Below are 17553 nucleotides of genomic sequence, written 5' to 3'. Positions count from 1 at the left end.
ATGAATTCCCGTAAGGACAGTTTAGTGTGTCACCTTGGGAAAAAGAACTGCTCCACTTCACAACTCATAAAGCAAAATAAAAGCCTTTTTCTTTAAACTAGGAAATACAGAAACTGTGAGGATTACTATAAAGCTCTACAAAAGAGCTTTTCAATGAGACATCTGGTATTAACTAAGCATGTGAGGCTAAAATTCAATCCTTCACCTGCAACGACCCTGTGGAAGACTGTGTTACCCATGGGAGGAAGAGGCAGATGACTTCAGGTCACCCTTAGGCTGTTTTTGGTCAGGGCTGCTCTAAGAGCAGGTTTTAGGTGTACTGGGTACTGGGCCATAAGGAATTGTTTATGTTTGGTAACCTCCCATTCAGTTTCCACTACAGCAGCTCACAGACTGTTTCACAGGCCACAGTATTCCAGGGTCTCCTAAAAAAAGTACTTTTTAATGCAATATCTGTATCTGTTAGCTCTGACATCTCTGGCAGATTTTAGAGGGAGGCTTTGGGGAGGCTTTGGCTGCTCTGCACAACTTCTGCTCATGAAGAGTTGGCCTACAAACAGCTTAAAATTGTATTGGGATTGTGGGGATACTGAGAACAAATAAATATTCCTTTGATAATAGAAGGTACTAGCTAGGAAGGTAGATACATTGCCAACGTCTTGGCTCTTTGCATTGGCAAGGAAGGTCTGATAAAAAAGCCGTAGGTCATCTGAGGGAAAAATTTCCTCCCAACAGAGCATGGCACTTAGTGTTACCCAACCATCCTGACACAGCAATTTAAAGCTAAGAGCATCCATATACCATGACTGTGTCCTGACTCAAACTGGCCAGTCTCTAGTGCTTTGGATGAAACAGGAAAGATATTCAAACGCTAGATGTTACAGCAGGAAGGAGAGCATTATAAACTTAGTCTGATCCTTAGCCTTTGTGATCAGAGTTCCCACCTCTTCAAATCTCTCATACCTGAACATAGTTTGGGCCCTCGTATGTTTGCATAAATAGAGACTGAACCTTGGGAATTGCACCTAAAAGCAGTCACTATAATGACTGCACACATTCTTCCCAGAATGTAAAGAAAATCAGTAGAAGATTCTGTTTGTTTTTTTCCTTTTTAATCTCTTTGATATGTTGTTTCATTTCACCTACCACAACTCAAGTGACATCTCTGATTTGTGATTTATACTTGCACCTCTGTCCTAGATCAAATGCTCCCTCTGCAGGCACAGCCCTTTCTACAGCTTTTCCAAGTGCAAAAACAAGTACAATTAAGAGTTTGTATAATGATTTCTTTTTAATTTTGTCAAGAAATACAGTTTCTTCTGCTTTGTTTTTAATATATTGCATGATCAACAGCTTCTCAGTGCATTTCTTTATTTGTGCTTGCCTGCAGAGGAATAGGTTTAGGAATATCAAGCTAAACACAAATCAGAATATTCTACATCTCTAACTTGTGTAGTTATAGACCACTATTTTCTTTTCAAGGAATGGATGGGACTTTTCTAGTAATCATGTGTTGAACGTGTGCCTATCCCCTCACTTGTACAATCATGGTCTGAGGAAAACAAAACTGCCTCGTCTGTCCCTGTGCATTCACTCTATCACTGATGTCCCCTGACTCCCCATCTCCTTTGCTGGGTTTAAACGCAGCACTAGGGGCAGCACCAGGCTCTCTGTTACCCTCATTTTCCCCTCACCAGATGGCTGCTGCCTTTTCTCTGCCTGATGATTGAGGGATGGGTTTTCTTTGTTCGTCAGTAAAAGCATAAACTGACAATATCAAAAAGTTGTCTCCATTACACAACCTCCAAGTATCACCAAAACTGTTGAAAATATGGTCAAGGACCATAAATTTCTGATTAATTTGGCTGAAATCAACTGATGAGTTCAAAATGTACTGAAAGAAAAAAAAGAGAACAAACACAGACAAGCAGAAGCACAGGCAAAGTATATCACTTAAGCCTCATTTCCTTCAGAAATCAAGCTAAATGTATGTACATTAGGGCTTTTTTAAAAAAAAACAGGGTGTTGTTCTTTTTATTCATCTATGTTGATGCTATTAAAATTCATTTAGTTTACATAAATGCCTAAATTTGACAGTTCTGGAAATTAAATGTCTCTAGTGTCAGAACAAGCACAGTATCAGTTAAGAGCATCATGATCATGGTTCCATTAGTAAACTCCCTGTCCATCGTAGTAAGACTTTGCAAAATGTGATGGGAAAATGGTGATGTTTCCAAATGGGTTTGCTTTTTTTTGAGGGGGGGAATTGTTTGTTTGTTTGTTTGTTTTCTGTAGCTGATAAGCCTGCAAAGTAGAGTCCTAACTCTGTTGGTGATTTTGATCACATGGATGTTTTCTAGGGAAATAATATTCTTCACCTAGAGCTTAAATGATGTGGGTGCCTGTATTTTGGATTTTTATTTTTTTTAATACCTATGTATAAAGAAGCTGTTTATTTATGTAGCATTTGTTTGGCTTGTTTTTTAAACTCAGTAGTTTGACTGCTTTGTAAGTAGATAGAAGATGTTACATTTACTAGGTGATGACTGACATTTCTGTGACTGTTTTCAGGGAGACTGTGGAATTAAAGGCGATCCTGGGCCGCCAGGGCCTCCAGGATGGGGACATATGGGTCCCAAGGTTGGTATGATGCCATGTTGAAGCTTTTTGTGCTCTTTTATGATGCTGGCAGCCAGACCCTGATCTCTGACACCAATCATCATCAGTTATTAATTTACATTGGTGCAGCTTCAGGAGAAATCAAGCATGTAAACGTGGTCACTAACCATACATTTCTACCAACTGAATGAGGAAGAATACTAATAGGATGAAAATTGCATTTGCAGCTAAACTTTATGAGATTACATATGGAGATTGAACAGAGCTATCAGGGTGGTAAATTAGCTAAATAATGCATTTCTCCTGCTATAGATATAGATATGCTATAATGCATATCTATCCTGTTTCCAAGATATTATTTTGTGCTGGAAAATGTATTAAATGTGAATTTTATGTTTGCAATTTTTACTCAATCAAATTAAATCCAGTGGATTTTGTTATTAAAACCATTAGGAAAGAAATATTAAAACAAAAAGTTAATTCTATAAGCAACCAGCATGCAACATCTGGGCAATTTTTCCTCCCTTCACTAAAGTGATTTATAATTTTAAAAAGACATACTGATAAGAAAAGATGGATTTCTTTATTACAATCCATCAAATTTCTTTATTATAATCCATCAATTATTCTTACAAATATCAGGAGGCAATGAGGAGAAACATTGTGAATATTTCTCCACTTTGTGTTAGTTTAAAGATAGATACACCTTTGTAACTTTTTGCATAATAGCAGAGAGTAACAGAACCCTCCAGTGCCATTTTGTATAAACTAGTATCTGAATGAAGAAACATTGCTGTTACCAACTCCAGATATACAATAAACGACAGGGCGCTAATACCTTTTCAGGATGGGTCTGATTTTACCTTGCTTTCTGAAAGCTGCAACAATTTCAGTACTTTGGTAAATCATACTGACACAGCCTGTTTGAAAAGAGTAAGTTTGGACTGAGTGTCAAAATCCTACAACTGTATGACGCTTACGTGCTCTTTCCACAAAGCCTTTGAGAAGGAAAAATGTGTTCTCTGTGGGGAAACAATATTTTGTTTTCAAGAGTGAGGACGTGTATGTAGTCCCTCTTCTATGAGGAAAGGCTGAGAGAACTGGGATTTTTCAGCTGGGCAAAGAGAAGGCTTTGTGGTTGAGATGATCCACCCTTTATATTTATATTTATATTTATATTTATATTTATATTTATATTTATATTTATATTTATAGGTATATTTATATTTATATTTATATTTATATGCATTATTTTTTTTTTTGTGAAAACTTGTGACAAACTTTTTGTCTGCAGAGATGATAATGATGACTTTTCAAACATCACTAATATCTAGAAGTTAAATATTTAGAACTATACATTAATATTTCATGATGACCAAGTTTTCTTGTACTTCTGCCTAAATATTCAACATATACAAAATCTGGGTAATATACATACCACTGAATTATTTCCACTTACTGTACTGGAGCACAGTGATTATTTATTATAAGACAGAAATCAAAAGTCCAACCTGAGGTTGACAGAAACTTTTATGAAACTTGATCAAATTTTGAAAACTTTTTCAATTAAAAATAAATTAAAAAAAAAAAGGAAAATCAGTCATTCAGTCATTTAGTTTTGATGTAATAATAAAAAAATACACTTCATTTGGTCACTTTGAAATGTTAGATTAGCCTGCCTGCAAACACAAGGGCTTTACCTTACTTTTTGACTGTGTTGATACAAATCAGCACATGCTGCTTTGGCTTTTCTCTCGTCCCTTCCCACTTAGGATTTTCAGAATGACTGGTGCTCCTAGAGACTGTGGCACCTCAGGGGCTTGGCATATGCCCACAGTGCCAAAGAACTAGCTAAAATACCTGGTAGATTTACTTACACTAGGTTTTATAGCTCTGGTCCTTTGTGCCTCTGCTCTTGTGCCTCTCTTTTATGATTGCATGAAGCAGTTCTGTAAACATGGTTTCTGTTGTCTTCTGTGTAGGAAAAATGAGGAAAATATCACTCTGTGCCATGAGTAAATTTTATTCTTTGATTACTTTCAAATTAATTGTTCCTTTGTTTTCCTGACAACTTACCAAGGATAATTACTAAGACCCACAGTGAGAACCCATAAACCAAAGAAGAATCAGACCTAGAATCTTTGACCAGGTTTTACTTCTTTTGCTTGCAGCGACTTTGGGATTATTTCCTTAGTGTTACCAGGAGTTTTCCTCTTAATAATTCTTTTTTTGTTTTACTGACTGCTATAGGGTATTATGGGATGTAAAGGCTTGTCTGGTCTACCGGCCTCCCTGGCACCAGCATGCAAGGAGACAAGGTAATCCAGGTTAATGTGATACCTGTTCAGTTTCTTCTCAAACTGTTTCTTAAAGAGATTCATTGTCTTCTTTCTGTCTTTGCCACCAAATGAGTGAACTGCAAATATTAATTTTACACTTAATTTTTGTATTCAAAAGATATGCAATATTTACTTTATTTGCTGGATCTTCAGTATTGTTTGCATCCAATTGCTCTCCTATTGTTCTTGTAATTAAAAATATATTTAACCTGGAGACAAAAGGCTTATCTCTGCCACATCTTATTGATTTACTTAGATCCATAGTTTTCTCTGAGTTGCACTTGTAAAAAGCAGTAACAGAGACCTACAGTGGCAAAGTAAGTTGAACACATGTAGGAATATAAATGAAATTTGGCAGTCTCCCACATACTCTTAATTGGGTTTTTAGTCACCCAGTTCCAGCCACGAGTTCTCTCCCTAAAAGGAGAAACACAAACTTGACAACATATTCTGAGCATTCAAATTGCCTTGTCAAATTGTCAAGTTGCCTTGTCATATATGCAGGGAAAAATTTATTAAAACTGGAGGCTCCAGTGGAGAACAACCCACGTTTCTTCTATTTTCCTTAAATCAGTGTGCTTAAAATCGAGCATATGATTGAATATTTCCCTGGATCAAGAGTATTGTGTTCAGGTCTCCAACTCTTAAGTGGTCAGCCACCAGTGATTGAGTAAAAGGGGCAATGTTCTAGTTTGGTTTATAAAAGGTGCCTCTTCATCCTGTGATTTTGTCTGTAGATACTAAAAACATCAGAGAATTCACTGGCCTTCATTGGAAAACAGTGACATTCTGAAAAAAAACAAACAAATTTATGAAAATGTATGTTGTTTGAAAAATGATTCAGAGCAGAATCTTTCTCTGGTCCATTGTGGAATTATTTCATACAAGCTTTACCAGAAAAGCACAGATTCCTTTGGTATTTATTTTGTTCACTACTTGCTTTGATTATATCTTCAATGTCTTCCATTTTTATGTTTGTGTTCCATCATTTCTGGTTTTATTCTGCAGAGAGCTTTTCTTTTTTTTTTTTTTCACTGAGGTATTTCATAACATAAAAATGTACTTTATTATGTTTTTTCTCTTCCCTTGTTATATAACTCCCTTTTATGGTTTCTGACTTATCCTGTTTCCAGACTTTCTTAGACAGAGATGTCTACATGGTTAAGAGTCATGACTTTCTAGACCTTTGTTTCTGATCTGTTTGCAATTTGGCTCTGTATAAATTGTTATCAGTAATCACAAAGCTAATACATATTTTAATATGTGGACATAAGAAACTCCTTATTTTCTTTTCTCTTCTTCCTGTTTGCTGAATCTCCATAGGCTCTTTGCTCTATTCTTGTGAAAACAAAAAAAAAAAATTCTTGCCATCTTTGTATCACTTCACGGTATAAGAAAACTTTCCTGTCTGCCTTTAATAACACTTTCTGCTGTGTTTCCAGAATCTAATACTTGGGATATATCTTTGTTAATTCTTCAGGTATGTGAGGTTAATTTTAAAAGCACAATTGCCATTCTGGACAAAAATATTTCAGCAATCAAGTGCCTCTGATGATACATTAAAAAATATGCAGATTACACAATAATTTTCTGTTCCTTTGGGAAGATAAGAGTTACCCAAAATATTCAGTGTGCACATTTACACCTCTAACTCGCTCCCTCTCCCTCCCGCCATCCCTCTCTCTCTCTCTCTCTCCCCCTCATCTCTCTCTCTATATGTATCTTTAGATACACACAGATGCATGTCTGAATGTTGGCATTGCTATGAATAAATATCTAAAGCATGTTTTACTAGAGTAGAGAACTTGTCATTATGGAAGCTTTCCAGTGGAAGAACACAGTTCACTGACACATCGTCAAACAAAGGCATGTTTCTAATGCAAGGCTGTGAAATTTAGGGATGTTGAAAAGTATTTGTCCTGGTTATGAAATGTCTTTAGGTTTGAAAACAAAACTATAATGATAATGGATCAAACTCAGCTGCTGGTTTTTTTTGTAGTATTCTGTGACTTGTGTAGGTACGATAAGTCTTGCCATTTCTATTTTCTTCCTTTAACAATTGCTTTATAAAATTATAATTATTTTTATATAATTCTTAGGAACAGTTATTTCTGAGCAACTTTTGCAACTGTTTTGCTCTGGTAGTGCCAGTTTCCTCCACACACTAATGCTTGTTGACTTTTCTCTGTCTATTTTGCTCTTCTATTTCTTCACACATCAAATTTCATTCTTTTTGGCCACTCTTCATCAGATTAAAGTTACTCTACTCCTGCATTTTAGCTACCAATATCACTCCAAGTATTTTTTTTTATATAAAGAGAGAGATCTCGGTCTGCCTATGGTAAGAATGGAATGCCAAAAATGAGTTAGTCTTCAAGTCAGTTTATGTTGATACCTGTATTCACAGATTTTTTTTAATGCTTGGTTCCCTTTCAATACCACAGTCTAGACATTTTCAGATCTGCACTCAGTTCATTTTGGTAGTACTGGTGGTCAGGTTTGAATTTATTATGTACATGAATTAAACTGTCAAAGCCATAAATATTTTTAAATTAATACAGCACACTTCTTGGGATTTACTAAGTGTACTGTTATGGAATCTATGATAAACCCTTCTAATGTTGATTGATACTTGTTGCACAAGTAGAGGAAGGAGGATTTTATTCTGCGGTTGGTGTTTTGAAGGATGAAACTCACATGTGTGCTTGTGAGAAATGTCAGCTGTATGGGTATGAGTTTACTTAGAACAGTAGGTCCCATTCCGTTTTCGTTGCCTGAACACCATCATAACAATGTTGGGCAGTAACAAATGGCATCAAGAAATCTACCATTTTGTTGGGTCTCACATTTATTACTAGTGAAGGACCACTGGAATACACAGCAGATCTCGATTTCGGTTCATATGTATGTGCTCTGCAGACCTGCAGAGGGGTTAACCAAGAAGCTGTGTGATGACCTGAGTGGAAAGGAGAGACTGTCCCAGTGCTGAACAGCAAGCCTTGAAACAAACTGGTACAATGTTTCACTGTGTTTAAAATCCATTTGCATAAATACCTAAATGAGGGCCCCAAGAAGCACAATCCTGCTAAAAAGTGACTTAAAGGAAATTAGATTAAATAGCCACTGTGTGTTCCTATAACAGTGCAAAATAAAATGCCTTGTGCATCCCATCACCTTAGGAGCATTTCCTATTTCCTATTTAGTGGATCAGCTATGGAATTTGATACATCCACTGTTTTTAAGTCTGATTACTGAATCTAATACTGTCTGAATTGCTGCTGCCGTAAGAAACTGAGGAGAGGGGAAGTTCTGCTTACAGAGGCAAGAAGCTACTGGTTAGCAGGTCAGGGATAGGTAGCCCTGGTGGCAAGCAGAGCATTTCATTCCCCAAGCTGGAATTAGTGGACGAAGAGGTACTCATAGGGCAAGGCTATGTGCAAAGCAGTGCTCCAGTGGAGATGTGAATGGTGGAGTGCCTTGGATACCTTTCCCTAGCACAGGGCAAGACCACCATGCACCCATGTGCAAGCAGAAGCTGTCATCTCAACAGGATTTCAGTCAGATCTGGAATCTGGATGGGGAAAGCCATCCATGGACATGACTTGTCATACACTGTGTCTTCGAGGAGCTGTATCTCATTACCTAACTCCTAGTGAATTCCCAACTCATGGGAGCCAGGAGCTCTCAAGGAAGAGGTTGGCTTAGGTGTGCAGTGTGTGGCTGTTTCTTTGCCTGCAGAAATCCATCAACCCGTATCCAGCACAGCAGGAATAGTCAGTGATCAATCCTGCTGTACTGGTGCACCTTAGAAGGTGAAGGCTGGATAAACTTGGAAACACTTTTGTATTTCTCTGTCCATTATGAACAATATGACCCCTTTAGAGCCATTTGTGAGCACCAATACAAGCATTAAAAAAAGATGCTTTAGAGGGACAGTGAGAGCACTTGACTGCAAAATAGAACAGACTAACCCTGTACTTGTACCTCATCGTTAGGTTTCATACATGTGGCAACTGCTCCTGATTTCATTGACATTCTCTAGAACTGGTTTTGGTATCTGCATCGGGGACAGCTCTTATGTGAATTACATAAGCAACGTTAATTTTGGTGAAGCATTTATGTACCAGGAAATATATCCACTTCTAGCTGTGTTTAAAATGCATACAGCAGTTGATCTGTAAAAAATATTTGTGTTACCCTATTAAATAAAGCAAGAAAGTTTCTGGAAGCCAGAAACTATGAAGATTTTTCTGTGTATATATATATATATATATATATATATATATATATATATATGTCTTCTCATTTACTTAAGATCAGAAATAAGAGTCTGCCCTGGAGAGGTCATGAATGTGTATTTCTAGAAAAACTTTGGTTTAGACCTCCTTTTACTGCTTCTAGACATGATGAAAAACTATCTCTGAAAAGTTACTTTTGTCTTTCATCTCTTTCAGTGGAGTGACAAATTTTCATTTAATTAATCAAGAATAAATTCTTCATTATATACTTTAAAAGGTTCTCTTGTATGTTTTGAATCATAGCCAATTGCTTATTTCTCCAACCTTAGACCACTTTTGTCTTGTACTGTGTGCTTCATCACACAGTACAAATATCTGGCTTTCTCTATAATGCAGAGTGTAAAAGTGAATAGAAACAGCTTAGATTTTACATTAATTTTCAGTTAAACAAAAATTTCATATTCTGTTCAGGGAGAGAAAGGAAGTAAAGGTTTTCCTGGACCAAAGGGATCAATAGGAACTGGCCTTCCTGGACAAAAGGTAGGTTTGCAGTAAGGAAAGAGAAGGGGGTTTTCTTTCTTTATTGGTTATTTGGTGTGACAGGTCCTTGAAGAAAAACAGAAGACAAAGGCATTACCTTACAGAGCTAGCATGGTAAGTACCTACTACTCATTGTCAGCTTTGAAGTCTGTGAAAATCCTAATGGTCATTAAAGATCAGACTACAAAGTAGGATCTAGAATGAGGTCATACCCATTAGCAGGAGAATAATTCTAAATTATTAAAATTATGTATTCATTAATTTTTCATATTTTTCAGGTATTAAAAAAACGTCCTTTTACTTGCCAGGCTCTGACAAAAAAAGGAATTGCTTTATGATTAACGTCATTTAAGGGCTTTGCTTTACTTGACTTGTTTTTTTCCTACAATGATTGAAGCCCAAGCTTGGATCTTTCCTTACCAAATAACTTTCTGGTTTTATAAAAATTGTGAGAATTTCCTACACTTAGCTATTCACATCTAACAGCTTGGGAGCTTTCATGTGAATATCAAGCTCTTTCACACAAATTTCTGCCTCCTAGTTCTATTTTCACTCACATTCCAAATGCCACAGTATTATACTAACTGGAATATTTTCACTGATTGTCATATTCATCTTGTATATTAACTAATCTTTGTGACCCAACATAAATCTCTCCAAATACTCACTTTTCTGTTGCTATTAATATAGCAGACTTGACACACATGATAAGGGATGGTTTAGTTCAGCAGGAATTTTGTATATGTACCAAAAAGATCGGGTTTTAGTGTATTTAAGTGTAAGAAAGTAGCAACACCACCACAGCCAGCAAATCATATTTGCTTTCCCTTTATTATTAATGCTGATATTAACTTTGGTGATGTTAGATTCAATTCATGGACAGATAATGGAAAGTAATGTCCTTTGTTGGATATTAGGATTTTGTGAAATAGAATAAGAACTCTCTTCCAAGACCTTACTTAGTTGAAACTGGGTTTCTTAATGCTGTGGAGAAGCGATTTACAATTTTCAGGTTTACACCAGTTTGAATAAGATCAGAATCAGACTGATAAATTCAAAAGGATTCTTTAAAACTGGTAACAATCACCAGCGAAGGCTATAACACAGGAGTTACCCATGTGATTCCGTTTGCTGGGCAATAATGAGGAATAACATCAAAATGGACAGTAATCTAGATAAATTCATGAGCTTTAAAATTTCAAGTGAAATGTAAGCTGGTTAGTAATTTCCAGAGAAAAGTACAAAAACTGTCCTGCACAATCTTCTTCTTGAAAAAAGTGTCTAATTTAGAAGCTGAATCTTACTTACAATGTTTCATACCTGCATTATGTGAAAATTGTCTCATAATGTTGAACCCTCTCGCTTTTTGGAAGTCAAAAAGTCTAGTCAGTTGAGGGAAAAACTGCAAATTTCCTTCTAAATGTGAAACATTGTATTTTCCAATGGCTTTAACAGTATGCCTCCAAGCATGCCTCCTCGTTTGTCCTTTGAATGCTCACAGGTTTTCATGCAGAGCTGGTGTAAGTTTCAGCACAGTGGCTGATCTGATGCAGTTATATCTCTCCTTAAGTATAAATTAGCATAGGTCCAGTATAAACATTGCTTTTGAGTTCAAGAAAATCGAAGAACAGTAGACATTATATATTCTTGACATTTGCATACAGATGTCTTTATTCCCCCTCCAGAACTAAGGTAATTTTTCATAGAAATTTCTTAAAGGTGCTTTTACTGCCTATTTTGCTTTCTCTGAAAGCCTGCTTTCAGATATTCTCCTTATAATACATACAACAGAAATTATTAATTAAAAAAGAAAACCAAAAGAGCCAGAAAATTTATCATTAAAGCTCATTGAAGCTTACTTCCAGCTCTGACAATCAAAAAAAAAAAAAAAATGGAGCTATGAGTGTATTTTATACAGTTGTTTTAAATTAGGGAGACTATGGAGATAAAGGTGATCCGGGGAGCAAAGGTGCCAAAGGAGAGATTGGAGACCCAGGACCTCCAGGGCCAAAGGTAAAACACATTTTCATGTTACTTAAATTTACAGAGTAGAAACCAGGCAAATTTGGCTTTTGTTAAGTATCTCACTCTACACATTTCCAGGGATCTGGGGGAAGAAAAGGTAAACTTGGTCTTTCAGTAAGTAGGTAAATAAATTATTTGAAGGAATAGTAGTTTATCTGGGAAAATTATTTAAAGGTTATGTGATCTTACACAAGGCTGTTTATGAGATATTGCACCGCCTGCATTTTTCTAAATAAATAAATATTTCAGTATTCTTAACACTAGGACACACAACTCTTTTTCAGAGAGAAGATGCTATCAGACTTATCAATGAAATATGTGGTAAGCATTCCAGTATGGAAAAAAAAGTAGTTCTGATAAAACACAGTGAATTTATATTGGCTGAATGGATTTTTCCTCTGCATGTTTGGGTGTCAGGATACCTTTGATATGAAAATAATGCTCACTATGTTGCCAGAACTATACCTGAAGTAATTTGGTCCAGCTCTGTTTCTGTGATCAGTACCAGTAACTAGAAATTAATTCATTAACTGGGTTTTAACTGACTAAATCTGTTGTATGAGTTCAATTCATTTTTTGAAGGTGGCTTCTCATAAAATGTCTGAAATGGTTATTCTTCTAGGTTGTGGTATCAAATGTAGAACAACGCCTCTGGAACTAGTATTCGTCATTGACGGCTTGGAAAGTGTTGGACCAGATAACTTCAATATTATCAAAACCTTTATGAAAACATTCATTGACAAGGTTTCAGCCAACCATGCTACAACCCGCATTGGCATTATCAACTTCAGCCACAGAGTGGACCTGGTGTCTTCTCTGAAGCAATACACAAGCAAAGAGTCCCCGAAATCAACTGTTGACAAGATGCCCTACTTAGGAGAAGGCACGTACACAGCTTCTGCTGTCCAAGAAGCCATTCACTTATTCCAGGCAGCGCGCCCGGCAGTAAGGAAGGTGGCTGTTGTAATAATGGATGGACAGGCAGACAGTCGTGATAAAGTACAGCTGGACACTATAGTAAGAGAGGCCCATGATGCAGATATTGAGATGTTTGTCATTGGGATTGTGCAAAGGACTGATCCTTATTATGATGACTTCCTGAAAGAAATGCAGCTCATTGCAACAGACCCTGATGAAGAACATGTTTACCAGATAGACGACTTTATAACACTTTCAGGTAAAAGAAACTATTTCAGTAAGAGGAAACTGGAAATAAGCATGTTAGAGAGTTTGGCCTCTCCCATGGCCAGGCAAGGCAGCCTACTGAGTGGCAGCTTTTATTTCTCTTTTGGATAAAGCTCGCTCTTGTTTCACATCATCTTTGGCCATATGAAGTCTTTGCCAAATTTTTTGCCTCTTGCAGAAACAATAAACCCCAATGAACATCAGTTTTCTAAGCCCAGATCTTCTTTGGAATACTCCTCTTTTGTGAGAGATTGCATCAGCCTTCTTTCACAGTTCTTTTGTGCTTGGCCATAGTTTCATCCTAGAGAGATGCAGGTTTCCTTCCACTTTGACATAACATCTCAAACTCTCTCTTTCTTTAGGGTCCTGTGAGTCTTGGAATCCCTCCACTTTCTCCTATAAGGACTCTTTTTTTTTTTTTTTTTTTTTTTTTCTGAAAGCGATAAGGAAACCTGTACTTTCACCCTAATTTCAGGGGAAAAATGGTAGAGCCACAAACAAAGGTAATAGGATATGATAGACATGATATATTTCAATGTATGTGGCTTGAAAAATATCTGTGGCTATGGGTGAAATCAGGAGAAAATCCAGAGGAAATCTATAATGACCCATTTAAAAAAAAAAAAAAAAAGGTACATTGATCTAGACTAACTGTAGACCAGCCTATACTTTCCTGAGCATAAACTTATTTTGCTATGCTGAGATTGTGAATGAAGTTAAGTCTAGATTGAAGGTATTAAGAAGAATCCAAGCTAAGGTCTGGTTCCCACTGGGATTAAATTTAAGGCTTTGACTCAGACTCCAGCATTCAACATAAAAATATTCCCAGTCCCTGGTGTTTTTTGGTTTTATAAATAAGTAGAAAACTATTGCCCAGTTTTTCTTTTTCTTTCTTATGTGTAAACACTTCTTTTTCTTCACCCTCATTTTTTGGACTGTTATTCTTTTTTCTGCTATGACTTCTGCTTCCTAGAGTGACTTGATAATTTTATCTGTTTTTTCTTAAAAGAACAACATGGCACTAAAATAAAATAATTCAGAGGCTGTGTTACTTTATTACTTATTTTTTGCATTTTGCAATAACTACAGAAGATGATCTTTCATAAATCACTGTAATTAAAAGTTTAGGGCTAATACTGCACTGAAAGCTTGTTCTGAATCATTGTGAGTTCTTTTCATTACCCTTTAAAAGTGTTATTATTTCATTAATTTTTTCAGTTCTTGAAATTAAACTGATCACAAAAATCTGTGAGAACGAGTCTGCAGAGTACACCAGAAAATATAATATTTTATATCCTTCTCCAAGTCCGGAACCTGAAATTGCCAAGAAAGATGCTAATAGCCTGTTACCTAAAATGACCACTTCAGAGATTGATATGCTTCCTACAGAAGGAATTAGTAACCCAGTGAGTAAACAAGTAACAGTTGTCAAATGTTTTTAAAATATGTGTCTTTATTTGAATTCGAATATTTTGCCATCTTTATTTCACCATTCACCTTTTAATATGCAAATAGCATGTCATTTGACCAGATCAAAGTGTTTGAAAAAAACTTAAAGTGAACTTATTTGTTGAGAACAAATGTTTACAAAAGAAATAGGGCAATACTGCCTCTCAATTGCAATAAATGCTGAGAGTCCTCATCTTTTTTTTTTTGTAGGTCTTATTCATCTTAGAAGTGAGTTTAAACTCTTACATTTCTATTGTGTCAGGTACACAGTAGATAAGGCATTTATTTATGTGCAAGCTGATTGTTCAATACAATGCTTCTTGTTGTGGTCACGCACTTTCCAGGTTGTTCCCAGCCATATTTCCAAGTTATTAAGCCTTTGCTGTTGTTTCACTTTCCACATTGGACTGTACTTCTAGGATTCCTTATTTGTTACTCTTTGTTCTCCAGCTTTAAATTTCTCCTGACCTGTACTGAGGTTCTTCCCTCCAAAACAGTGCTGCTGCACAGACAGACAGCACGGGGAGAGCTTTAATGCAATAGATGATATTTTCTGCAGGTGTGTATCACCTTAGCTCCCTTATTAGGTCTCCAGTGTTTTTCAGCCACTGTTGGAGCATCGGATTAGGATATTTGTCAACTCTTTAGAGCATTTTTATTGCTTTGCCTAAAAGAGTTGAAAAAACGTGGAGCTTTACAAAATGAGCTTTGCTTGCCCTTATAACCAGATGGATAAACTGGTTGAAATATATGATGTACAAACCTCTGTAGCTGCATGGAATGGATATAGCAGACCAGATACTGGTATTCAAATATTAATTGAATACAGATTACAGGTAATTAAATATTACTGACTTACTATGGAGGAGCCAATGGATTATCCACTATTAATCCTTGTAGTATTGTTTATATAATATCATTCATAATTAAATAGTTCACTTTCAAAATCTAGGTTAATTTCCAAGAATAAGCGCTCTTTGGTAACTGATTAATTTAGGTTTTGGGTTTATAATACATCTAGACAGATCTGTGAGACACTGAGGGTCAGTTTTGACATTGTTAAGAAAAATAAATGTTAACCTAGATAGATGCTGGTTTCATAAAATGTGATAAGAATAAAAAAGGATTCTTAAGTAAGTTCTTAGATATATCAGATAGGATTAGATGCTCACATACTTGGTTCTGGATGGCTGTTTTTATGGATAAATCTTCAAACTGTTGAATTACTATAATAAATAAACACAGTCTTTTTGTAGACCTAGAGAAGAAATGCAAAATTCAAAGGACTGGATGAATTGTCTGCACCTTTACATTTCACCTGGACTAAGTTCCAATCACTCTGAAGAGTTTTCTTAAATTGGCTTTGTCAGTGGTGGCCTGTAAATGGGAAGATAATGAATTTTATCAAATACCTTCCTGTTCTCGGTAGGTAATCAATGTCTGGTTAAGGCAGTTGTTTGTACTATACTGTACTAAGGACCTTGCAAATCTTCTTGAATATACTAAAATATTAGGCAAATCTTTAGATAATGGTTGCAATTTGAAGAGCAGGGTTGACTGCTTAACACATCTATAAAGGTAAATTCTCAAATTCTAATGATTAGCAACTGCCTGCTAACCAGAAATAGGACAGATTGAAGATGTCAGATCATGCCCAATGAGTGTTCTAGATGTTAAGCAGCAGTGACTTACTCAAAAATTCCTCCCATTTTTTGTTCTATTTATATTGCAGACTAAATAGTGACTGGAATTTAGTTTAAATTGAATGAACTCAGCTTAGTGGCTAAATCAGAGGCATTACTTTGCCTCATTTCATTATGCTCTCATGGTCAGAAATTTATGGCTCCATACTAAATAATCACAGTAACCAACCTGCTTTTAATAGTGTTTTTTCACATATTGCTTAGCAAAAGTTTCCTGCATAATTCTATGAATTTTTTTTGTCATAGCATCTATGCCCAGACAGAATTTTAAGATTTTGACTCCTTTTGCAGCGTAGTCCATCACAATCCAGATACACTGAGTCTCTGCCATCTGCTCAGGACCACAATGTGACCACCTCTGCTCACAGAGAATCAATACTTCCCCCAATTTATAACATGTCTGAAATCAGACACCTGAGTCCAGTTGTCAGTCCTTTTGTTGGTGGAACTGCTACTGAAGATCACCAGCCAGCTGCGTGGCAGAGGTAGCAAGAGCCCGAAAAAGTGAGTAATAAATACTGTCTGCAGGTTCCAGGTAGCAAGTCTGTACCAGAAAAAAAAAAAAAAAAAAAAAAAAAAAAAAAAAAAAAAAAAGAGCAAACCCCACTCCTCTTCCTAAAATTTCTTTCTAAAATTTAGATTTTAGATTTTTATTACTTTTTGTATTTCTGGGTGCTCTGTCTGCAGATATCACACACAGTCAGAGACAGATTTTTGGACTCAGATGATACCCTTGTGTACCAACTGCATGCTTGGGTATTTAAATAGCAGCTTGATTCTTGCATCAGGATTTAGGCGGTCTTGCTTCCAACTAATCCTGTATTTTTTTAGGCCTGTTCAGCTAAGTCATTAATGGAAGTGGAATTTGGCCAGGCACTACAAGAAAGAAAACAAAAGGGATACTTTTCTTACTGAAGGAGGCACTTCTAAGATAACATAACTTAAGCAAACTTTTACTGATGCACTTTCAGATCCAAGGTGCTTGGAACCTATGAAACCAGGGGATTGTTGGAACTACACGGTAAAATGGTATTATGACAAGGTTGGCAATTCTTGTGGCCAGTTCTGGTATGGAGGCTTTAATGGTACAAACAATAGATTTGAAACTGAAAAAGAATGTCAAGAAACCTGTGTTGATTGATGAATAAGTAAGTTGTCTCCTTCCAGTCCTCCCTCAATCACCTTTTTTCAAGCTTATGTTTTATTTTACATTAATCAAAACTCAGTTTCCTTTTCAACTCTTTGCCTATGCAGTCAATATCACAAGGTCCTTCTGCAATTTCTTGCAGTCATTCCTTTTCTTTACTACTTTATTATTGGTACTTAACTACTTTAGAGGAACACAATATTGTCACCAACTCCAACTTTGTCATCTCCCTATTTACTCCCTTCTCTAGGTCACTTATCTTGAGTATGCCACAGACTGTGGCATCCATCTTTCAGTGACATCTCTCC

General features: G+C 36.2%; 1 protein-coding gene across 1 annotated transcript in view; it reads left to right on the top strand.

Moving 5' to 3' along the window:
* The window catches only part of COL28A1 (collagen type XXVIII alpha 1 chain), a 53150-nt gene extending 35911 nt beyond the window's left edge, over positions 1–17239 (top strand). The window contains 11 exon segments of the mRNA XM_053970336.1: positions 2572–2640; positions 4870–4906; positions 4909–4937; positions 9668–9736; positions 11669–11749; positions 11840–11875; positions 12046–12082; positions 12384–12938; positions 14165–14352; positions 16390–16606; positions 17070–17239. Of these exon segments, the coding sequence (XP_053826311.1) occupies positions 2572–2640; positions 4870–4906; positions 4909–4937; positions 9668–9736; positions 11669–11749; positions 11840–11875; positions 12046–12082; positions 12384–12938; positions 14165–14352; positions 16390–16606; positions 17070–17239 (1488 nt within the window).
* The last annotated feature ends 314 nt before the right edge of the window (positions 17240–17553 follow it).

The sequence above is a fragment of the Vidua macroura genome, chromosome 1, assembly GCF_024509145.1.
Source record: "Vidua macroura isolate BioBank_ID:100142 chromosome 1, ASM2450914v1, whole genome shotgun sequence".
Lineage (NCBI taxonomy): Eukaryota > Metazoa > Chordata > Aves > Passeriformes > Viduidae > Vidua > Vidua macroura.
The sequence above is the reverse complement of the archived record's forward strand: the minus strand, read 5'-3'. Positions and strand labels throughout refer to the sequence as shown.